At 37.8% G+C, this 26,013-nt stretch overlaps 2 protein-coding genes across 2 annotated transcripts in view; one reads left to right on the top strand and one right to left on the bottom strand.

Moving 5' to 3' along the window:
- The window catches only part of LOC118410961 (homeobox-containing protein 1-like), a 1,064,572-nt gene that overhangs the window by 224,529 nt on the left and 814,030 nt on the right, over window positions 1–26,013 (top strand). The gene's annotated exons all lie outside the window — the stretch shown is intronic.
- Window positions 12,377–26,013, bottom strand: part of LOC118410918 (carbohydrate sulfotransferase 10-like) — a 17,704-nt gene continuing 4,067 nt past the window's right edge. The window contains exons 3-7 of the mRNA XM_035812829.1: window positions 24,595–24,680; window positions 23,876–24,132; window positions 22,645–22,753; window positions 19,219–19,356; window positions 12,377–16,926 (exon numbers count right to left, since the gene is read on the bottom strand). Of these exons, the coding sequence (XP_035668722.1) occupies window positions 16,675–16,926; window positions 19,219–19,356; window positions 22,645–22,753; window positions 23,876–24,132; window positions 24,595–24,680 (842 nt within the window). The 3' untranslated portion in view covers window positions 12,377–16,674. The remainder of the gene's footprint in view (window positions 16,927–19,218; window positions 19,357–22,644; window positions 22,754–23,875; window positions 24,133–24,594; window positions 24,681–26,013) is intronic.

Raw genomic sequence — 26,013 nt, 5'->3', positions numbered from 1 at the left:
CCCCGTTCAAGAATGGACTCCAGTGCACCCTATGTGAATTTGCACAATAGACCAGTCCAGAAATACTCCCACTGAAACCTTGGCCTTTTGAATAAGAAACCAAATCCAAAATTGAATTTAGCAAAAAAGGTCCCAGTGCATAAAAAGGTATAATAGACCAGTCTAAAAACACTTCCACTAAAATTGAATTTTGAATCATCACCCGTTCAAAACTGAATTTGAAAAATCCCCCTTCCGTGTGCAAAAAATGGACTCTTCCATGTAAAGTAGAGCAGTCCAAAAATACATCCGCTAAAATAGGACTTTGACATAATCACTAAAGTCCAAAAAATGGATTTAAAAAAAGCCCCCTCTATGCAAGAATGGACTCTTCCAGAACACCCATGTAAAATTGCAAATTAGACCAGTCCAAAAATAACCCTACTGAAAGACTTTGACAAACTAGAAGTCACCAAAGTCCAAAATATGAATTTTGAAAAATCCCCCCTCCGTGCGAGAATAGACTCTTCCAGCACACATTCTGTAAAATTGCAAAATAGACCTGTCCAAAAATGCATCCACTGAAAGACTTCACCAGTCCAATGATGAATTTAAAAAAAAATGAACCCCTCCGTGTAAGAATGGACTCTTCCAGATAACACCGGGCTCGCTGATTGGCTGCCACCCCCCCTCTTTAGGATATAGATTCAGACTAAGTGATTGGTTACCTATCTAATTAGATTAAATAGACATATATGCCAGTAGGTCCAATCTGCAGCTGGGGGTCAACGACCTTAAGGTCATTGACCCCTCTGGCTATTGGAAAATGACAAAAAAATCCCCAAATATATCATTTTGACGTAGTCTATGACAAAAATTATACATGTGTCATTTGAATAAATATCTAGTGCACCCTTTTACCAAAATGTACGTCATTTGGTTTTAAAACCAGAGCACAAGAGCCAAAAGTGTACTTTTTGGTCATAAAATGGCCAAATAATCGCAAAATTGAGCATTTTATTGTACCGTATGCCTCAAGTGTTATTGAATCCATGTGCGCATATGTCTAGGGCACTCCTATACTAAATTTCAGGTCATCCGGTTCTAAAACCAAGGTACAGGAGCCAAAAGTGTCCTTTTTTGGTAAAAAAATGACAAAAAAATCGCACAAATAAGTATTTCGTTATACTGTACACCAAAACTGATATTGAATCTATATGGGGGACCTATCAAGGCACATCTGTACCAAATTTCAGCTCATTCGGTTATAATACCAGGGTACAGGGGGCCCAAATATACAGTTTTGGTCTTAAGATGACCAAAAAACCTTAATAAAATCATTTAAGAGACAGATATGGAAAAAATGAAAAAAACGTCCGAGGGTATTGGCCCACTCTACCCTTGTGCCAAATTTCAAGTCATTCGGTTGAGGAACAAGGGAGATACCGTGTTCTGAAGATTTGACAGGAGAAAGAAAGAAAGAAAGAAACATTACGAATACAATATATTTCACCATACCTATGGTATGGCTGAAATATAATAAAATAAAATCGATTAAAATTACATCAATGGGTATCAGAATAGACTAGCACTACGAATCTTTGTCAAATTGCTTGTTTTGAGCAATATTTCGAAAAGGGTTTCTTTCTTACTTGCTAGTTTTATCTATTAGCACAACTTTCTGTGAACAGTATATGTAAATGACAACGATATTTAGACTTGACAAACGTTTGCAACATTCTATATTGTCATTAACATATACCATACATCATTGTTCAATACATTTAACCCTATCCAGACCAGGGGGGGGGGGCTAAAAGTTCCCGCACCAACTTTGACGTCGTATAACTGCCGAACGACGTGCGCTAGGACTACGAAACTTGGTGACTTTTCCTAAAATACTGTTGGCAACAATTCTGCAAAAAAAAAATTTAGTTTGTGATTTTTCGTGTTGCCATGGCAACGGGTTTCTGACAATCATATTTTGCCAAATTTACTCATTTCAGTTTGAATTATGGGATTTCATAGTTTTATTGCTAGATCAAACTTGTTTATTGAAATCATTAACATCCTGTGTAATTTTCAGTTACATTTCTAATCAAATATTCATAATTTATGCTAATTTGATGACGTCATGGGTCAAAATCCAAGATGGCGGACAATGTCATTTTCAACGAAAAAAACATGTAATTTTCACTCAAATACCGTCAAAATCTTTTGTTTTCTTACAAAACACAATCACTTGATCATTGTTAGTCAATTTTTATTGAGTTTTGGGGTTATATGTGGAAAAAGTCGTATTTTAGAAAATTCAAGCTTGTCGATCCAAGATGGCGGACAAATGACGTCATTTTCTGACGTCATATAGACGTCAGTGTCGTCGTCATTGGCAACAAAAGACTAGGCAGACTTAGACACCAATAAGATAAGCTTTATAGTCATCATTTTGTTCAAAACATCTTACTATAGCGGAAATTTCATATTTTGACGATTTTAGCCCAAAATATGACATTATGACGTCATAATTACGTCATCTTACGTCATAATGATACCAAAATTACAGAAAATGTAAAACTTTACTAGTACATCATCCCCTCTAAATTTGGTGATCGTAACCCAAGCCGTTTTGAAATTACGAAGGGGGGGGGGTCAAAAGAGCCCCCCCCCCTGGTCCTCCTGATCCCAAAAAAGCCTGGTCTAGATAGGGTTAAGTTAGTGAAATTGTTTCCAGAATATCTGTATGTCAAATCATCCAGACTTGGCTTTTTGGCGTTCCCTTGCCTGGGGGGTCTCATTCGCCCCCCCTTCATATTTTCAAAATTGCTTACTGTACGATCACTAAATTTGCAAGGGGTAATATGCTGTATACCTATATATGAATATTTCGCACAAAAAGTAACAAAAAGTTTTTCTATCAATATTTAAGTGTTAGAAGAATTTCTGTTGTCAAAAGCCGACGCAACGAAGTCTAAATAGCGTGATACACTGACGTCATCTGTAGTTTAGGTATCCGTTATCCTTAAATGTCGGAGGATACATTTTTCCAACATATAACGCTAAAACCCATTGGTAATGAATTGAAAACGTTCACGTAAATGTTTTCTGCAATATTATACAAAGTAGTGATGAAATCCGAGTGAAAATAAGCTGGTTATACTGTGCATCATAAGATTATATCGTAATTTCATGAGCATGATTTATGTTTAACTAAGATGTGTTGGATATCAAAGATATATGAAAAGAAGTTAAGTTAGGAAGAAAATCTTAAAATCACATTGTTTAAACCAAAATTAGTGATTTTTGTCAGATTTGCCTTTCAGAAACCCATTGTCCTGGCAACACGAAAATTACAAACTCACTTTTTTTTGCAAATTGTTGCCAACAATATATTAAGAAAAGTCACAAAGTTTGGTTGCTCTAGCATAAGCCGTTTGGGAGCTTGACGACGTCAAAGTTGGCGAGGTCACTTTTAGCCCCCCTTCTCAGTCTGGATAGGGTTAATAATTTTTATATTCAAAGTTTGTAACACATTCTTGCCCGTGGGCTAATTGAGCGATTCAGACAAAGTATAAAAAACAATATCGAAGGTGTCTACTCTAGTCTAAAACTAGTAAAAGCTAACTCTAGGTCCTGTGTTATTGGGTTCGACTCCTTAAATAAACATTTCCATGCTCAATGATGACTCAGAAGTTATGTGGTTAAGTTATTAATTTTGAACTATTTTGGGGCAGGCTTGGGGACATCCACATATAGGGGCTCACAATTCCAAACGTCTATGCACGGGTAGATTGGTGTCGTGAAGTACCTTGTATTTTAGAAAATCATAAATTGCATCACCCTTATCACAACCACAATACAATATCTAACGTGAATGGTGTAATTGGACTAAAATGCAATTTCTTACACATTCCAGTAAAAACTGGATTGGAAGTCTTTGACACAGTAGACAGATCTAAATACAGTATTCTGAATGTTTAATATCTTCATATATAGATACGCATGTGGAAATATAATTGCCCTCCCCTCATCCTATTGATGATCAGATTGGTTTTCAGGTTATCTTAAATCCGAATTCCCGGCATAGCCCTCAGAACTTGTGTAGCATTTTTGATGGAGGCATGTGGTCCTTACGATCTTCTGTATAAACTATGATAACGATCTAGAATTATTAACAACTAATTATAGAATGAAACTATACATACATACTAATCATAAAAAAGAATCACAAATGTATTTGAACAAAACGTTGTTGGATCAGCTTTGACCACATTTAAATTAGGCCACAATTTGCATAATTAACGTCTATTAATATCTCTGTCTTTTCTAGTTACATATGTAATGATTAAGTGCCCTAGTAGTAATGAAACCATGTGGCTGGAAAAACTTTGTTCATTAATTAAATGCAAAGTAACCCTTTTCAATAATAGCCCTTTTTATGGGAGGCAACCACTTCCTGAGTTATTCCATTTCAAAAGGATGATACAAATTGCTGGGGAATTTTAGGAATTTTGGACAATCATATATATATATATAAATATCATTAACACTAAGCCTAATTTTTTTCTCCTTTTGAGTTACATATGCCATATTCTTTATCATCATAACATAAACGTATTTGTATTTATAAGCTTTTAGCCCCTGATTTGTATTTTTAGCATTAAAGGCATCTCCGACGCTCTCTACATTTCACGAAGAATCGTCAACTTATCCAAAATCATCCAACAAGATTTTCGGAGAATTCACCAAGTTTGGTTGTCGTTTGGGAATTGACACGGCCACTGTTAATCACCCCCCCCCCCCCCGTCGGAGTTATGTTTATACTATATGAATATATGCAATTTAAGCTTAAGGGAACCTTTCAAATGAGCTATTTTCCTTCCTTGATTCCTTGGGATCGAAAAATAAAACACTTCATAGAGACCCTTTAGAAATCCTAAAGCTAATGATATGCAGCGAGAAAAACATGGCATTGTTTTAGTGCGCACAACAGCAGCAATCAGTCGTAGTGCGTCAATATTAGCTTTCATTTATGAGAAACGGTTACAACAAGAAACAAGAAAAAAATATCTGCGTAATTATTTCGCTAGCAATGCGTGTGAAAATGAGCGAAGGCCAGTGTCTTCACTTCTGGACACACGCCCAGCAATGGTGGAAGAACGGTCGTTATATCATATCAAGCACCAGTACAATGTAAAAAGAATAGACCCCGATTCAGACCAAGGTGAACGAACTGGAACACCATCTGTATAATGAATTATGATTAGTTTGCAAGTTCATTCAACTTGGTCGGAATTGGCGTCTATTTTTCGTACATTGCACTGATACCTGATACAGCGAACGCCCTTCCGCCATTGCTGGCCGTTCAGACGTGAAGCTCTGGTCAGACATTGACCGTGATTTGCTTACTTTTACAAGCTTTGCTAGCCATATAGTTACAATAACATAAGTTTTTATTTACCTGCTGTAAAAGTTTCTGAAGGTTCGAAGCTAATACCACGACACTACGAACTGCGTTGCTGCTGTAGTGCGTGCACAAACTTTCTGCGATACCTTGCCGCTGCATCATTATCTTAAGGATTCCTAACGGGTCTCTATGGAGTGTGGGAATATTCAATCTCATTAAGCCAATAAAGGCAAATAAAGCTCATTTTAAAGGTTCACTTATACATTTTTTATATACAACCAAACTGTAAAAGAGTCGGTTAAATTGAAAACAAAGAAAATAATTGAAAATCTTTTTTTAATTTACATTTTTTTGTCCAATCGGCTACTTCAAAACATATTTTAGCTTCTCTAATGGTCCTTGCCATAGTAATCTTCGCTGCGATATACTTGCTCTTCCCCTGCAGTGTGAAACCGCACTTCCTGGCCTCTCATGCATTTGGCGGCGCAATAATCTGACTTCACATCGGCAGCTCCCTCGTGCGTGTCGCTTTCAGTGCTATCTGAAGACGTCCCATGTTCGGGCTAAGAACCGTAAGTCTTGATGTTTTGAGCTTCGGGCACGAAGGTTTCGTCTGCTGGGAAGTCCGTCATGATATTTTGACCCTTGAATTTATGCTAGTATATGCGATGGTCCACATCTCGGATACTCGATTACTTTCACTTTAATTATTTCACCAGGATTTGTCTCCATGAAAATCACTTGATCAAACAAGAAAAGCTGCTTGTGCTCTTGACCCTGACTTTGATCCCGTACATATTCGATATCCTCCAAACTGCGTCTGAAGTGCCTTTCGCAACTATGCCTCTATTTGGTTTGATAAGGGGCCAGTTTTGAGTGTATCACTAAAATGGTGACTGTGAAATTGGAGATGACGTACTATGTATCATCTGTCCCTCTGTCACATGTTTGTAAAAAGTAAATATTGTTCAGCGACAAAAAAAACAATGTGTATATTTTCCATGTGGTAAGTTTAAATTGAACTTTTTTAGTAACCGTTTATGGTACATAATTGCAATGTGTTTTTATCTGTAAAATACCTGGTTAACCAGACTACATATTACCTATTTGATAAAAAAATTGATTAGCTTTCACGTCAGAGACTTTTATACTAGAGCCAATTCCTTGCTATGAAAATGCCGGTTCACCTCTCCAGGAGTCACGCATCTCCTTTTTTGTTCATATTGTTTCTCCATACATTCTGTTTAGTTGTGATGTCAGTTTAGCCCGGGTACGATTTTCTAGTCAAACGTTTTTTTTGGTTTTTTTTTTCACTCACACGGATTATACAATTTTGAGATAAGGAAAATAAGACTAAAGTATTTTTTTATAACGCATTGTTATATCCAAATTCGATTTCATCTTTCCTTTTTTTCATTTAGATGCATTCATTCACCGCTTATTCTGGACGTACTACGTCAATCACGTCTACAACAGTATTAGCTGATTCGCTACATTTTACTTTTTACTATAAAAACCTTATCTGTGTTGTTGTATTGCTTGTTTTTTTTTTAAAATTTGTTCATGTCATATGGGCCAAGTGCCTGCAATAAAGTCGAAACGGATGGTAAAATATTACTGATATTTCGACCTGCTGTTATATGTTGACAACAAATGACGACAGCCTTGACGCCTGAAACTGACGTCATAAATGCACTTGATGTGATCGACAATCTTGAATTTTTGTGTACATGAGAACTCAGAACTCATTCAAAGTAGACTTCAAGCGTTCATATGAATGTGCTCTGAAAAAAATTGAGATAATCGTCGGTAATGACCCAGTCCATCTCATTGCATTTTGACGTCATCAAGTTAGCATAAATAATGTTTACTTAATTATTAATGTAACATACGATTATTAGGATGTTAGAATATAGTGTGACAAGAAAACATTCAAATCTAATTATCAAAACCAAATTTGTAAATTCTGTAAAAAAAACAACCTCAACATGAAATATCACAAACTCATACTTTAATCGTTGAATACATATTTTCGATATCTAGGAATCTGTTCGAATGACAGTCGCAGTATTGTGTAAACAACAGAGAATTGATATTTGTACATAATGAAATCTTTGAAATCTTTATTAACATACCACGTTGCAGACATTTAGTTATGTCTGAACTGTGTTGGCATTTACATGTTATCCTCCAGGGAGAAATACACTATAAGTTAAGTGCATCAATTTAAAAAGACAGTATAGTTCAAAATCTTAATTGCTAACAATACGATTTTTATCACGAATAAAGGACCATTGGTCTTAGACTACATATAACAATCACAACAGGTGTTCGGTTATTATGGACAGACATGCACAATATAATAGTCGATAAAATTTGTTCAAAAGATGTGTTCAAAAGTCACTCAATTCGTTCAAAAGTCTCTCATGTATCAGGCTATACTTGTTAAATCAGTTGGCACATGTACGGTATTGGCGAGTTCCTATATCTGTTGGTTCGTGCTGCTGGGCAATCTACCTTCTCACTGTTTCTGGTAGTGCGGCCAGTTATCTGAAATCTTTGCGGAGGTAGCCAGTCTCTGTACTCAGAGTTCAAGAGTGACTTAGCAAACTTAACACATAACAGTTCCCTTCTCTCGGACATCCGTGGCAGTCCTAGCCGTTGGAGTGCAAGGTCGTATCCTACGTAGGAGTCACCAAGAATGATGCGGCACGCCCGTCTTTGGATCCGCTCAAGGCTTCGTTCTTGGGTTTTAGTGAGACCGGGAGACCAGGCGGGGGCTGCATACTCCAGGATAGTCCTAATGTATCCTGTGTAGATGATGAACTTTCAAGTACCGTAGATTAAGTAGAGTAATGAAAATATTATGCGAATATTTTTATCAGCTTATTCAAAGTTGGACGTTCCTTGCAGATTACAATCGTTTTGGACATATGGAACTATGTCAACGATTTGAATCTACTTGAAAGTTCACCATTTTGATCATAATCATGCTTTGCCAAGTATTACCAAACAAGAGAGTCAGGCAAGCAGAATTTCAATTATTGATCAAGCAAATAACATTTATAGTTTAACATATCTTCAGCATGGATCAGCACACAAGAAAAAACAATCTGTATTTCAAAGAAAAAAGTTCCACCAATGCACCCTCCTCTCTTTCTTGGTAATTCAGTTATTCAAACGGTGAAACATCATAAGCATATTGGTGTTGTTTTAACGTCCAACATGTCATGGAGTACTCATATTACCCAAATGGTTGCGAAGGTTTTCAAAAAGGTATCCATTATTAAAAACTTAAAATGTAAGCTCCCCCGCCAAATTTTGGAAAATATTTATAAGACTGTTATAAGACCGTCTCTAGAATACGCCGATGTTGTTTGGCACAGCTGCTCTGATTCTGACTCTAAACTTATCGAGAGGCTGCAATATGAATGCTCCCTCACGGTATCTGGCGCCGTGAGGGGGTCATCATATTCTTCCGTCCTTCAGGAACTCGGCTGGGAAAAACTATTCGAGCGACGTTATGTCCATTCTCTTCTTTTATTTTATAAGATTGCCAATGGGCTAACCCGACGGTATTTGACTGACTTGTTACCACCGGCTGTTTCGGAGGCAACGCCTTACAACCTTCGTAACAAATCAAACATTCAAATGCCAGTTTGTAATACCAATCGTTTTCTAAAATCTTTTGTACCATACTCAATTCAGCAGTGGAACTGTCTTAATTTAAGTATTCGCTCGTTGAGCCTCCATTTATTCAAGAAGTATTTAATCAAGTCTGTACGTCCTGTTGTTCCAACATATTATAGCTCCGGTCCTAGGTACTCCTGTGTCCTTCTTACGCGCCTTCGTGTCGGCACCCACAGTCTAAATTATAGTTTATCTGTTCGTAACTTAGTTGATAATCCTTCCTGTACCTGCGGGTGTCGATGTGAAAGTATTTTGCCTCCGGGCAAAAAGCGTTTTACACTTTGTGGAATCCCAGCTTAATAATAGGACACCAAAAACGACATGGAAAAAGTATCATGTTTGGCGGAACACAGCTGTTTAATTACGTAACAACTGCATAAACGTGCACGCGTGAACTTGGTCATAATGTAATAAACATGACAAGTACAGCGTTGTAGCTAATTGTACACACAAATCCACTTGTGCACGCAGTAAATCCCCAGGGATTTACTAATATCTATTAAGCAGTACACATTGATCTTACACGTATTCGTGACATTGGACAATAAGGAAAGTATGTAAAACTTTTTATCAAATTACAACTTGTCAACCAAAGCCACCATAAGCTCACTAAACTGTGAGCCAACACGCCCAGCACAGAGCAAGATGCGAAGGGAGACAGGGAAAAAGGGCAGAACCTGTTATCATTAAACCTCACATAAGTAGATTGTTTGCGTGTACGGGTTGTTTAAAAGTACCTTGAGTGCATTGTAGAATGTTTGTTGGAAAATAAAAGAATAAGCGCATCAAGGTGTCATGACACCCCTCATAGTTTTAAAATTCATATAAATAGAGGTATGTAACGAGAGCAATATAGCGGCCCAGTGAAAACAAGGCTTCAGCGAGTCTATCATGACATTTGTTAACAAAGCACTTAGCGGAGGTGCAAAAATCAGTTTTCAGAATTTTGGTAATACACAATTGTCAGAAAAATTCATCTGCCGGAACATATGAAAGTAATAATATCTGTGCCACACGTACAGAACAAATAGTCTGTCAGCACATATAAAAATTATAATATCTGTGCCACACGGACAGGACAAATCGCCTGTCAGCACATATAAAAGTTATAATATCTGTGCCACACGGACAGAACAAATCGCCTGTCAGCACATATAAAAGTTATAATATCTGTGCCGCATGGACAGGACTAATCGCCTGTCAGCACATATAAAAGTCATAATATATGTGCCACACGGACAGAACAAATCGCCTGTCAGCACATATAAAAGTTATAATATCTGTGCCGCACGGACAGAACAAATCGTCTGTCAGCACATATAAAAGTTATAATATCTGTGCCGCATGGACAGGACTAATCGCCTGTCAGCACATATAAAAATTATAATGTCTGTGCCAAACGGACAGGACAAATCGCCTGTCAGCACATATAAAAGTCATAATATCTGTGCCGCACGGACAGAACAAATCGTCTGTCAGCACATATAAAAGTTATAATATCTGTGCCGCATGGACAGGACTAATCGCCTGTCAGCACATATAAAAGTTATAATATCTGTGCCGCATGGACAGGACTAATCGCCTGTCAGCACATATAAAAATTATAATGTCTGTGCCAAACGGACAGGACAAATCGCCTGTCAGCACATATAAAAGTTATAATATCTGTGCCGCATGGACAGGACTAATCGCCTGTCAGCACATATAAAAGTCATAATATCTGTGCCACACGGACAGAACAAATCGCCTGTCAGCACATATAAAAGTTATAATGTCTGTGCCGCATGGACAGGACTAATCGCCTGTCAGCACATATAAAAGTCATAATATCTGTGCCACACGGACAGAACAAATCGCCTGTCAGCACATATAAAAGTTATAATGTCTGTGCCGCATGGACAGGACTAATCGCCTGTCAGCACATATAAAAGTTATAATATCTGTGCCGCATGGACAGGACTAATCGCCTGTCAGCACATATAAAAATTATAATGTCTGTGCCAAACGGACAGGACAAATCGTCTGTCAGCACATATAAAAGTTATAATATCTGTGCCGCATGGACAGGACTAATCGCCTGTCAGCACATATAAAAATTATAATGTCTGTGCCAAACGGACAGGACAAATCGCCTGTCAGCACATATAAAAGTTATAATATCTGTGCCGAACGGACAGAACAAATCGCCTGTCAGCACATATAAAAGTTACACTATCTGTGCCAAACGGACAGAACACATCGCCTGTCAGCACATATAAAACTATTAAAAGTTATAATATCTGTGCCGCACTTACAGAACAAATCGCCTGTCAGCACATATAAAAGTCATAATACCTGTGTCACGTACGAATCATTAGTTTTGCTATACGCGAGAGTAGATGATCATGTTTTGCGGAACACAGCTGTTTAATTACGTAACAAATGCATAAACGTGAACTTGATCATAATGTAATAAACATGACAAGTGTGGGTGAGGGGAGATTTCAGGGCAGGGCCCTGCGTGTCTCTCCGCAAGATGGAGAATGGCATGCCCGCCCGGGGAATACACAGACAGTGCTGGATCGGGACCACATACCGAGCTTCTCAGTTTCATAAAATTGGTCACGGAGGCCAAAACAATATCACCGCATGGTCCGCCCGTGCTTAGGAGAGTGACCTCAGGAGAGTCACACAAGCCTGTTTCTTGTTTTCCTTTGTCTGTGGTATCAAAATGTTTGGACCAATCAGATTGCGTCACGTGTTTACCGCATGGCGGGAAATCTGCTCCTGTTTACAATTACGTATACGCGGGGGATTCCTCACCGCTCAAAACTTTATTTCTCACTTCCTATTGCACTGCCCTAACTATGTTAATCAACGTTTGCTTTTATTTGATTAGATAAAAAATTTGAATATTTCAACTCTCAATATTGATGCCTTGTCTGAAACAGCTGTTATACATTTATTGATTAGGGGTTCACCCCTCCTCTCTTCCACTGACAATTCCAATGTGCTGTATATTGCCCAGATGTATTTATTAGAAACCAAACGTTTTGTATAATTACGTTCTTTTGTCATAACTCCAATACTGTATTGTTCAATATCGGCACCATGTTTGTATTATTAACTTGTATTATTATTACGTTTACTTTATCTCTGTTATAATGGCGATTCCCGTACTTTTGTGTTTTAGTTGTGTATTATTTATTGTATTTCGTTAGTGGTGCCGTGAACATATTAAGCTTTTAGCTTGAGTGCGGCACCACTGTGTGTGTAATTTTGCATGTTCTTCAATAAAAAAAAAAGCAGAAATCAAGACTTATAGTCATTTCTTATAAATTTTATTCTTCTAGGTGTTTGTATAGTTTCTAAACCATGTGTAATTTTATCCTTAATGCTTGTTATAAATGTAGAATGTTTTCTGTAGACATGAAAGCGTTACCCATTTCATTTTATCTTATATGTAATTTGATAAAGTCAGACAATTTTTGAGTTGTTAAATTTTGATTACGTCATACTTCCATGAAACAGTCAGAGCTTTTGTAAATGTCATGCAAAAGACATACTAGTTTTGCCCAAATCTATTCATTCAGTTCAGTTAAGTTCAGTTCACATTTATTTATACTGGTAAGCCCTATCGGCCAACATGTAGGCCGATCTTCCTAGAGGACCAGTTTAGGGGAGGTGTCACGGGAGAAAATAAACAAATAAAAAAATTAATACAGCTAATTACACTAAGTACAATCATAATATCAAATTCAAACTCATAATATCAATATCAGCTAACAGTTCGAAATCAATCCATGTCGGAAGGCTCGCAAGGAGGGAAAACTCCGTACATCTTCTGGGATGACGTTCCATACTGCAGGACCCGACACCGCCATTGACCTCCTCACACACTCCCTGCTCACACGGGGCGCAATCAACTTCAGGGTTGAAGATTGTCTGGTAGCTCTGGCTGCATTTTCGCGGCATGTCATAAAAAGTTCACCCATGTGGGCTGGTAGCATGTTGTTAAGCGACTTGTACACTACCAGGAGTTCATGCGTATTGTGTACAGATTGTACATCTTTCTACCCAAGGAGATGGTGCACTACAGTAGTTGGAGTTCTGGACCGAACAACAAGAATAAGTTTGCCCACTCCGTTCTGCATCCTCTGCAGCCTTTGGATTCGCACTGAACTGGCTCCGTCCGACACTGAGGAACAGTATGTAATATGAGGTAGAAAAAACGTTTCCAGACATTGTTAAGAGTGCTGCCTTTGTCACAAGTGGGTTGACTTGCCGCATCATGCTAAGTGCATGTCATTGTTTACCAAGCTGGGTATCGCACATGACTTATGGCTTCTAGTCAACCTTTTTAGAGATTTCCATATATCAACAAGACTGTTTTTGCTACCAGCCGAACTGTTAATCATATATGTGCAGTGGTCTTTTTGGAGTCCACTATGTTTTTCTTTACACTGTTGTGCAGCTTTCTGTAAGCATCCCAGTCAGCAGGGGACTGAGTCATTTCAGCCGTTTGCCTTGCATGGTCCCGTGCATGCATGGACTGTCTCACCTCTTCTGTCAGCAAATATGGACAGCTGTCACCTCTAACCCTGAATTTCTTTACTGGGTATGTACATTGCACACATTATTAAAGACATTTTTCCACTTTTCCTACTTATTGTGTACAGAGTCAAAGATGTCTATTGTGAGCCATGGTGTACTAGCAAGGTCCACTAAGAAGCTTAACTCGCCCATATTCTTGAAAATTCTAGTGGAAATAATTTGTGGCTTAGGTTTCACTCTTTTGCACCCCCTGTTAGTATAGACCATGTGGTGGTCACTAAGACAATTGCTATAAACTCCCCCTGCTGTGTATTTTGCTGTGTTGGAGGTAATTATTACATTAATCAAGGTTGCAGATGTTTCAGTGACTCTAGTGGGCAATTGCACTATATTAGTCAAGCCATGTAGGGTCACATAGGAATTTCAGTTTATTGGAGTTGCCTGTGTTTGCAAGAAAATCGCAGTTTAAGTCCCACATGATCAAGACCTCTAAGTTGTCATCTAAGGCCTTTTCTGAACTGATGTTGAACAATTCAAAGAACTTTGTGTCATACGGGGGTCTGTAATACAACAAATCAATAAATGCTTACCCACTGGCGGTATCAATTCAATCCAAAGTGCTTCCAGTCCTTCAGTCTTTAAGTCATTTCTTTCAAGATGGGCAATGGATGTTTTTTTATGTACATGGCTACACCTTCCCCGTGACGCGATTCCCTGTAATTTTGTAACAAAGTGTATCCAGGTAGGTCTAATACATTGTCTGGATAGTCACTAGTTAGGTGTGCTTCTGTGAGACCAAGAACATCCATGTCACTTTCCTGGACAAGAGCCTCAAGGTACACTTGTTTGGCTGGTAAGCTCCTAATATTTTGATGTGCCACCAACATCCCCGTTCTTTCTAGGTTTACTGGGGAAAGTGGGATGTGGAAGTAAGGGATCTAAAATAGGGGATAAAGGTGTAACTGAGATTGTTGGGAGTTCAGACTCAACGTCAGCGAGATGCGAAGGGCGTGCAAAATCACACCTGTGACAAGACCATTCAAGATTATTATGTTTTAATAATGTTTGAAAGAACATTTTAGACATGCCTACGCAGGTGGGATGGAACCTTTGGTACATACCTCACACTCTACTCCTGTCCTGACTCCTCTTTGACATACCGCACATGAATCTTTTGTTTGCCTCAGCTTAGCTGGTCCAGGATTTATGGCTATATCTCCAGAAAGGAGAAGCAGAGTGTAAAACACAGGATAATAAAATCGACAACTAAACTACTCTGACATGTTGTTTTGGTAACATCTGGTATCAGTAGGCTTAGCACATAGGTGCCATGTCTGACTGCAGAGAAGTTATTTTCTAGATTGTAAGTACCATACACATTGTTGTCTGCTGTGCGGCTTAGGCCAGTGACAGGGCTTACAAATGTCAGAAAACCATATGCAACAATGATAAGGTACATAGTCAGAGGACTGCCCATGTTTACAGCAAGGTGCGAGTAATCCACAAAATAAAGCAATAATTTACCGTACGCGAGTGCCGTAATTGGCAACAACGCTTTCCTTACAATTGTCAAAAAGAATAAGCATTAACTATTAGCAAAGCATCCTACTGTTCTACATACCAACAGCAAGCGTGACAGTCTCCAGGACTCAGCAACTTGTCCTTTGACTGGCGATGCCTCCTACCCGACTCAGCCTACCCTCCCTAACATGGCGGGGACTGACAAGGCTTCCGATTTGGAAATTTAGTAATCTATTTTACATAAAACTTAAGCGTAGTGTTCAGTACAAGTTGTACCCTAGTACTTCCGAAGCTGTCAGAAGTGCACAGACTGACTAAGAAATCTGCTGAAAAAGAAATAAACAACAAAAAATGGAGGGCTTACTCTCCAGAAAAAATGGCTGCCTTCTTGCTGCCAGTGCCCCTTATTAATTTTAGCTATCATGAACATCCTTACCTGAGCTACCTAAGTGCCTAAAACAATGAACATCCGTTTTTCCCTTGTCTCTTCAAGTATCTTCAAATGATGTCTTCATTTGAAAAATTGATATATTTCAACATTTCTCTCTTTCACAGATACAAATGTTTGAAAGTTTGAAAGACCGTTCATAGAATGCAGTGGATTTAAAACTTTCTTTATTAACCATGCAAATTATATTTAAAACATTATGTAAGTATTCACCATCTGCATACAAAAGTTACGAAGATCCGTCATTACATTCATATTATTTCAATTATCATGCAGATGTGGTCATCATTTGCATTATAAATATGTTTGACATTTCTGTCTGCCGCAACTATATATGTGACAAGTTTGAAATTCCTATCATGGAATGTATTGAATTTATGAAACCGTCCTCAATAATTATGCAAATAAGCTGTTGATTTGCATAAGTTGTATTCTCTTGTGCTAGTCGTCAATTAGGCCATCTTAATACCAAAAATCATTATGATCCGTCAACACATTCTCAAGTTGTTTTCTTCGAAACTTTGAAAGTAAACCTGTACCTGTAGTTCTAAAAAAAGTCGCTAGGGGACTCAAAGTCACAGCAATAAGTCTCTAACCCAAAGGGTTTTAAAAAATCACGAACACATCTTGTCCTAAAGACGAGATTTGAAACATAGAAGTCCCGCTATAGTTCTTTAGCAAGCCACATGGGGCCCAATTTTCGAATTGGGCCCTATTTCCCCGTCCACTACCCACCAACCAAATGTCACCAGGATCCATCCAGGGCTTCTCGAGTTATGCTGTTGACAGACAGACAGACAGACAAAAAAGCCTAAAACATAACGTCTAAGAGGTCGCCATTGCCGATTGAAGACTTTATAACAATAGAACCAATAAGGTACCTTTCATAGTCAATATTTTGTTTCATAATTTTAGTTGAACGGAAATTCTCCATTTAGACGGTTTAAGCCATAGATTGCGTCATAATAACGTAAAGATTTACATGAACCAAATCACAATAAAAAGTTTGCATCGACACGTCTATATCATACACAAGCATTGCTTGATTAGATAGAAAAAATAATAATTGACTAAATCGTCAGTCCAAAAAGGATCATTATTAATCTAATAAACGGGTGATGTCATTATTAAAGCTAAATCCAAACATTTCATAATCTGCATCGAACTTTTGTTTAATCCGTCGCATATCTCCCATGGGAATCTGCTTGTAAAGCTCCCAGAACATTTTTTCGGCTTTTTGTTGTCTGTTTTCTGGCAAGAGGTCATCCCGACCAACAATTGCAGCCTTTTTGAAAAACAGCGGGAAGTCTTGCGCTATGGTATCCGTGTGGGCGATAAAGTCGTAGTTAATCTGAAAAAAAGTCAAGCAGAAGAAATTATGAATGATGTGTGTATATTTCGATTTTCTCAATGTTGCCTTTTTTATAAACCAACAATCTAACAACCCTCTAATGTAATAGCCTCCTTCACCAGCGTCTTAAGATGAATAAAAAGTAATTCTATTTCGCGATTTTTAACCGGGAATACGCCGGGAACAGAAAATATGCAGAGAAAGGGAAAATTCAGAAGGCCAATGAATGTATCGGCGAGATGTTATTCACAGTGTCGTGAGAAGAAATAGTGTACGGTCGCCCTGAAGCGTGCCAGAAATATGCTAATTGTTTCGTGCAAGACCATTACCGTTCTTAACACTACAGAACTATTGCTTGAAATCGTTTTTTAAATCTTAACCCTGAAACACCCGAGTGGGGTCCATTTGGACCCCAGGTGTACATTTTGAAGTGCCATTTAAACATTTTTGATCTGAAGAAAAAATCATTCCGTGACTTTGTCAGTCAATATGTCGTATACCTTCTCCTAAGTTTTCGCATAGATTGGTACAATAATGTGGAAATTATAAAGAAAGTTTGTGTTTAGTCCCTCTGGGATCCAAACGGACCCCAGCAAAAATGTGCAGTTTTTAAAACAAACTTTGGAGGCTAACTCTTTAAACACTTATAGTATAACTGCCAAACTTTCAGACAAAAAAGAGAATGTAAACTTAAATCATCACAATAATTTCTGTGTCATCAACATGTAATGTGACGACATTATGACGTCATTTGCCTAATCAGGGTGGCCATCTTGGATTTTGACCAATGACGTCATGAAATAAGCATAAATTATAAATTTTAAGTCATGAAAATTACATTGAATTTCATAAAATTTAATTGGTGTCAGAAAACAGGTGTAGTTTACCAAGAAAACCTTGTCAACCTTGAAATTGTCAAATTTTGGCAAAAATATGCCTGTTAGAATATGGTTGCCATGGCAACCCCCAAATGTGATAAACTTACTTTATTGACTAAAAACTTTTGCAAACAATATTTTGTGATAAATTACCAAGTTTCGTAGCTTTAGCTCTAGCCGTTCATGAGTTATGCGACATAAATGTTACTGAGGGCCTCAAAATTCCCCTATCTGGTCGGAATAGGTTTAGTGCACAACGTGGTCCTTCTGAACTTTTGCATAAATTATGATAATGAGTTGGAATAAGCAACACCCTAACATCTCAAAATCTTCCTCTTACATTGACGAAGCAATGTATATACAAAGATCGCCGATAAGAAATGGTACTGAGATTTTATGAACAAAACATTTTGGGGTCCAGTTGGACCCCGCTCGGTCATTTTAGTCGCAAAAAAAGGTCGGGTGCTTGAGGGTTTAATGTGTGTCAATTAGTACAAGGGCGTTTTTTTATCCGACCTGCGATCTAAAATTATGGCGGAGGAGGGCGTTCGAGATCCAGAAAAAGAAGGTCGATCGGGTACTAGAAAATACACACGCAACAAGGGCCTGCGGGGCAAATTTTTGACAATGACCAAGGTCTGTTCTCTGGCAATCAATGGCAAAATCTGGTAGCACAGCGCCTTGGACAAAAGTGAGGCAAACAAAATAATATCTGACTCCGGACGACCGCAACAATGGCTTGGGATCGTCTTTCCCTCTGCCGGAGAAGTTCCAGATTTGTTTTTCTGGCTGTCCGTTGCTATTTCGTAAATGCCGAGTTAAAGAGCTTGTCTTCAAACAAGCCGTGTTTTGCATTGTGTTATCCTGGCGACCGTTTCAAAGCTGAGAGTCATTGCGCGACGGTAGCGTTTATGGCGAGAAGTTCGGACATCCGTACCAAATGGTTATAAGTTTTTTTTTTTAATGGGTCTTTGTTCTTGTCAAAGACTAGCAGGCATGCTGGTTGCCAGAGCAAGCTTGCCGGCGTATATTCCGTTCCCGGCATTTTTCATTTCCCGGCATATTTTTCCTTTCACGGCGTATTCTCGGTTAAAAATTGCCTATCCACGAATCCCCGAAAAAAGGATATAGCCCCAGAGACGCCGGTGACGGAGGCTACTAACGTAGTAACGCAAAGAAACTTTCAAAATGGTAAATAGACCAAATAAATGGGTAGTTCTGTCATTTCATTATTTTCTTTGTTCATTGGGAATCATTTTGAAATCGAATTGCATATAGGGTTGCATAAAATGATAGTCATTTTAAGATTGCATTCAGATTACAGTTCCATTATAACCTCTTCATACAAGTGCATTTATTTATAATGGATGGCAGTCAATCATGTGCACACTAACATAATACGAAACATACTTACTAAACAAGGAGCACATAGATTGGATATTAATTGCCAATGTGGATCCTCCCACTCCGTCTTGTTTGTAGCAACTGCTTTAATGAAAGCAGTAAATGGAACTTGTGGATATTGCTTGTTGTTAGTTGCTTCAGGTGTAATCTTTGGAGAACCCAAATAGAATATAAAAGTAATGATTATCAGAGTTGACACAGATATTTTTATACAAACGCAACATAAACTAGAAAGGCCGACATTTCCTGAAGAAGAAATACAGCACATTTCAGCCCTCTCCCTCCTCCCATGCAACCATAGACTGTTCAAAAATCCCCATGTGCAAAATGAAACAATTCTGCTTAAAAAATCTTAGTTAGCCAAAACTGAATCTTACAAAATTTCCTTGTGCATGAGTGGTCTATTTTGCAAAAAAGATCAGTCCAGAAATATCTTTACTAAAAACATATTCTTTTGTATAAGCAACCCAGTCATAACTGAATTTCAAAAATGTCCCGCGTGCGTCATTTAACTCGTCAATATACCATTATGGTAGCTGATTGGTTATCGCATTCTTCTTTAGAATATTGATTCTAGATAGTGGATTATCGGCCTATCTAAATTAAGTTATAGAAAGGCCCATGCCTGCTCCTGCAAGATAAATTAAAGTCTTGCGGTGTGAATCTACAACCATGGTGTCGTTGACTCCTCTGGTCATTGGAAAGTAACCATATAAATCATTGTTTTTTGCCGAAAAATATAAAAATATACATGGGCCATTAAAAAAATACGTTTAGCAAAAAGCGTACTTCTTGGTCTGAGGAAATGACAAGAAAGCAAATTTATTATTTCGTTGTTACGAATGTCAAAATTGAATCAAAATGGGCATTTAAGCAAGGTCCTCTGTTCCAATATATAATCTGCATAGGGGTGGGGTGGTTTTCTCGTAGCTTGCACCAAAATTTTGGAAGACATTTTCGATTCCAACAGATTTGTAAAAAAAATGATCTAAGATTGTTAGTAATATTCAGATATTAATACACCAATTTCAAAAGGACAGTTTTTTGTTTAGTTGATGTAGATTTAAGTTAACCCTATTCAGACGGGGGGGGGGGGGGGTTGAGGCCCGCGCCAACTTCGATGTACTATAACGCCAGAACGCCTTACGCTAAAGCCACCAAATTTGGTGAGTTTTTCTAAAATATTGTTTGCAACAATTTCACGAAGTTTGACAAATTTTCCGTTTTTTTGTGTTGCCATGGCAACCGTTTGCTGACAGGCAGTTTTGCCCAAAATCACTATTTTTGGTTCTAACAATGTATTTTTCACATTTATTTGCTATATTACTGCTATTTTGTTACATAAATAAAATCTTATATTATTTAGCATATCTTCCATAATCATATATGCATAAATTATGCTAATTTGATGACGTCATCAGCCCAAAATCCAAGATGGCGGACCGTATGGCCAGATCAAGAATTACAAGCTAATTATCCCTTATAATTTGTAACTACCTGGTATCTTTTCATCAAAAACCATCTAAATGAATGAATTTAGTCTATTTCAATTGCCCTTTGTGATTATTTGTTCCAAAAAAAGTAGTTTTAAAAAATCAAGGTAGTGGACATAATATGGCGGAGCCCAACTCGTATCTTAGATGTGCATGACGTCATTTTATGACGTCAATATGACGTCATCGATGTTGCTATTGGCATTAAAAGTCGCAATAAACATTATTATTCTGTTATCTGCACTTGTTGTTACATTTTTGTAGTATAACTTGAAGTTGTCTGAGAATACCCTTTTTTCATGGGTCCGGCCAATATAATCAAATTGATGACGTTATAATTACGTCATCTTACGTCAACGTAACGTCAAACGTCAAATACTTATCAGATATTATGTCGATATCATCTCCTAAAAATTTTGTGGCCCTACGACACGTCGTTCTAGAGTTAGAGGACTTAGAAGTGGAGGGCCTCAAAAGCCCCCCCCCCTCGGTCCAGGGATGACCAAAAAAGCCCGGTCTGAATAGGGTTAAGTAAATTATACGCAAGGATTGACAAAAAATTGGTGGTTGTATGCCTACTTACGCTCTGTAATGTGCGCCATTTTCCACTATAATTTCTGTGTGTATTGCTTGACTAAAGGTCACGGGCCGGAAAAGACAGTCTAAATTTTCGAAAAAAATTTTGCTTTTCAGGTTTTCTTATTCTGGTTACTTGATTGATATTATTGTATCAGACAAATTTCAAGATTTAACCCTATTAAAAATAGACATTTTAGGCATTCCATGGACTGGGGGGGGGGGCTCATTTGTCCCCCCCCCTCCCCCTCGTATTTTCAAAATGGCATACTGTACGGTCACCAAATTTGCAGGGAGTGTTATGCTCGTCAAGTTTTATAATTTCTTAAAATCTTTTATATCTTTATGAGGTAATATGACGTAATTATGACGTCATTAATTGATTTCTTTAGCTTAAACGGGGATTTCCCATAATACCTAAATATCTCACTCAAAAAGTTATCAATAAAGGATTCTTATTAACTTTTAAGCGTTATAAGACTTCTGTTGTTAGAAGCTGACGCAACGGCGTCAAATGACGTCAAATGACGTCAGACAATGACGTCGTATTTGACTTCACTTTATTTAGATCCACTTTTTAGCTAACAACATTTTGTTGCCAGCTATTCTTCCGGTGGTCTACATAAAAAACATCAATACACACACAACATTACATGCATACATAGCATAATATATACATTACAAGCTATACAGCTGAGAGAAAATACAAGTTCATTTAGTAACTGTTCATTTGTAGTTTAGCTATCCACCATCTTAGATTTTGAATCTTACATGTCTTAAGATGCATTTTTTTCAACATAAAATGCTAGTAATAAAATGAATTGAAAACGCTCACATGAATGTTTCATGTAAGAAAATAGCAAGTAGTGATAAAATCCGACTAAAAATAACCTGGTTATACTTTTCATAATGATATTGCCGGCCATCTTGAATTTTGAATAATGACGTCATCTCATTAACATAATCTAATAGTTTATAATTCTTTAATATTATTTAATTGCAAACGTTCATCTAAGATGTGTTAGACATTACAGCTATATAATAAAACGTTAAGTTTATCAAGAAAATCTTAAAATCCCAGTGTTTAATCCAAAATTAGTGATTTTTGTAAAATATGCCTTTCAGAAACCCGTTCTATAAACTATATTCTAGGGAAAGTCACCAACTTTGGTTGTTCTAGCACAAGTCGTTCGGGAGCTATACGTCGTCAAATTTGCTGCGGACACTTTTACCCCCCCCCCCAGCCCGGATAGGGTTAACGTAATCCGGTTGTTTTCATACTGAGGTCACAATACTTCACAGTACTTTTTACTTCTATAACGAAGCATAAAATTTTAGGAATGAATTATCATGAGCACTATACTCACTTGTCCATCTGATGGATTTTGTGAAATTGTTTCCACCATAGAATGATATCTCTTCCTCCAATATTCGGATGGGGCAAAGATGAACTTATCCTGCCACGCTGACGCCAGTCTTGGAAATTCATTAAAAGTGATTACGATTCTGAGAACTAGAATAGGCATATTATTACAAGATTCACAATGAGCAAATTTTATTTTTACCATAATTTAATTTTTCGTAAGTTACGTTAACCTTTTTTTACATATATTTGCATGAGTTTTAAACAAATAAATGGGGGTTAAAATTTTAAGTTTAATTCAAATCGAGTCTTTCTTCGCAATCCGAAAGTAGGTCTTTTGAGGTTCATCATTTTCTAAAATAACATGGCAAGCAATCATTTTACTTCTAATGTTCACATATAACTGAATAATTATGATGTAAAAAAAGAGTATTCCCAGAAATCTTTATGAAATGCAAAAATATAAACGATATGGAAGAAGTAGTAATGTACAGGAAATTATCCCTGCAAATCTCCTATAACTCACATTGGCATAGTACATGTCCAAGAAGTTTGAAGCCAAAAAAAAAGAGATTTGTAAGAAATCTGTCGGCACTCCGATGTAATATAACGCAAGTCTATTGTGAAAAGGCTTATTTCATGACAACTTTAAGGTAAGCATAAAATATGTAGCAAGTGTACATAAAAGAATAACAATGACTACTTGTTAATAAAACATCGATGACACGGTTGGATTTGTGCTGGCAGAAGAAAAAACTACTGTGAGTGACAGGAAGGTTACACCACAGGCAGCGAAGCCTAAGCACCTAGGAACCAACAGGTATCATCTTTATCAGGTATATCTTTGACAAGAGATGGATAAAAACTCCACCATAAAACTGGTATCATAGATATACGTTAAGTCATTTTATTGCATCATTTTGACGTCATTACAGTAAATTGATGACTTCATATTTACTTCATGTTACATTAAAACAGGGTCAAATATTTTTCTTATTTGACCATATTATAATGTAACATGAATTTCATGTAATATGAAGTCATCAATTTACTGTAAAATGACGTTACGTATATCTTCAAATATTATATTAACATTCTTGTCAAAAATTTCTGTGATCATATATTCTAAAATTAGTTACGGTAGGCAGAAGGGGCAAGCCTAAAATGCATGGGTCAATATTATGGGTCAGTATTAATGATGTGATATGGCAGAACAATAGACAAGATTGACTTACCTTTCTAGTGGATTACGGACGATAAGGAGCTTAGAATACGTCTCTAAACGCAAACGAACTTCCTCATCAGTGTAGTCAGCCAGGCGCTTAAAAGGTAGGTCTTCGAGCTTTGCTCTCATGTCGTGAGTAGACCTTCGCTCATTGTGTTCAAGATTGTGTAAAATGGTTAAAGTCGTCGTGCTTCCAGTTTTGAAGACTTGGCAGTACAAGAGTTTGTATCTCTCATTGACGACAAACCGATTCCGTGGAGGAAATTCCTAGAGGATAGAAACGAAAAATTGCGTTCCTATCGCATACGTTACATCAAAAGCGATTTACAATATGTGTCAGAACAATCTGAAGTAGGTGCACAATGGTATTGTTTGTGCACAATGCTTTTGCCTGTTCCACGACAACATTACGTATTAATACGAACAACTGTGGGCCCAAAGTAAAGTTCTTGATTTTTTTTCTGTTCTATTGATACGAGGGTTGGGTTGTTAACGTGCTCATGGCATTATAAGAAATAGTGAACACCGAGCTTTACATTTAATGAGAGGCATACTTACTTTCGAGTCGATTAAAACTAATGGATGCAAAATGCCCATGAATTCACCCTACCAATCTAAGTCAACAAACTTGTCCGCTATTCTGCCAACCACCAAAAAATGTACAACTCAATGTTATACCTTGCGTAGGTACTTACATTGCAGGTGTAGGGCACTTTGGTATAAACTCACCTGACTTTTTAGGGAATTAGATTTGCAGTAATCCTTTAACATAGCCATCCTCTTGCACTGTACGTTACTAACGATGTTTTCTTTTCCTAAGGAACATAAATACCCCCGCTTAGAGATTAAAATTAATTTGCACAATAAATTAAAAATCATAGATTTATTTTCACGATTGAAAGCAGAAAGACCAAAGGCAGTTCAAAAAGAACACAGGGGTCCTGAGGTATAGTATAAAAGTAATTAGAGATAAGTACGTGTAGTTAAACATACACGTATGCTCGCTTTTGAGTATTATTTGAGTCAGGTGCAATTTCAGGTAGTTAGTGTGAGCATATATACAGTCCTTGTTGTTAGAGGTCAAAGGGCGGGTGTAAGGATATGAGGCAGTTGGAAATTGCCTGTCCCAACCTGAACACTTTATCCTCCAAAAAGAAACCTGGCAAATCCCCACCTAAACAGCTACTGATGCAAGAAGAATTGGACTGTCTCCACTTTAGAAGTCACTCCTGCAACATGAAATGGACTGCCCCCACCCAATCGACCCTCCAGCTTTGGAAAAAGAACGAACGTAATCGTAATCACAAAGCCGATAGCCGCCACCTGTCAAACAACTACAGGCCTATATACCTACTCAGCGCATTGTCAAAGTTTATGGAAACCCTAAGGAACAAACGTCTAATTCGCCATATAAACCCGATACCCGACACTGATTAATAACACTACTCTGCAACTGAGACGACTTATGTGGTCAGAGTGCATGGATATAGGAGAAATAGTAGGCTGCGAATTGATTAAAAAAACATTGACGAGGTCTGGCACGCGGGACCTCTTGCTAAATTAAAAACATATGGGATTGATGGACCCATGCTCAACTGGTTCCCCAGCTATTTCTCTAATAGCCGTGAACGTGTGCTTATTTAGGAAGTAGGTTCTGTCATCGGACCAAGGCTTTTTATACTTTTCATTAACGATCTTGCCACTAGCAGGTGGTACGGTACACAACCAAAATTATTTTCTGACGACGCATCCCTTTCTTCTTGCCACCGCTCTATCCATCGGGCTGTCGCAGCACAAAACAGAAAGTTGAGCTTTATGTCAACCTGGCTTTCAAAAAAAAAGTAGAGGGTAACATAGACAAGTGCAAAGCCATGTTCATTACGTCTCGTGCCCTTCCACGATCGATTCCTGCTGTGACACTAGGAAGATCTGTTCTACAGGTCATGGTCGACACACGTAGACATCATCTGTAGGCTAGACCACCATTAAAATCACTATGTGCTCTACCGAATAAAAGATTCCGAAGGAATTACTCCTCAAACTAAACACCATAACCACAATACATAGTCTCGAGTGTGCTGACACCGTCTGCCCTTACCAAACCTGATCAATTTCTTCTGAAATCAACGGGGGGGGGGGGGGGAGGGG

This window comes from Branchiostoma floridae, chromosome 1 (genome assembly GCF_000003815.2).
Source record: "Branchiostoma floridae strain S238N-H82 chromosome 1, Bfl_VNyyK, whole genome shotgun sequence".
Lineage (NCBI taxonomy): Eukaryota > Metazoa > Chordata > Leptocardii > Amphioxiformes > Branchiostomatidae > Branchiostoma > Branchiostoma floridae.
Note: the sequence above shows the minus strand (reverse complement) of the source record. Positions and strands in the feature narration are given on the sequence as shown.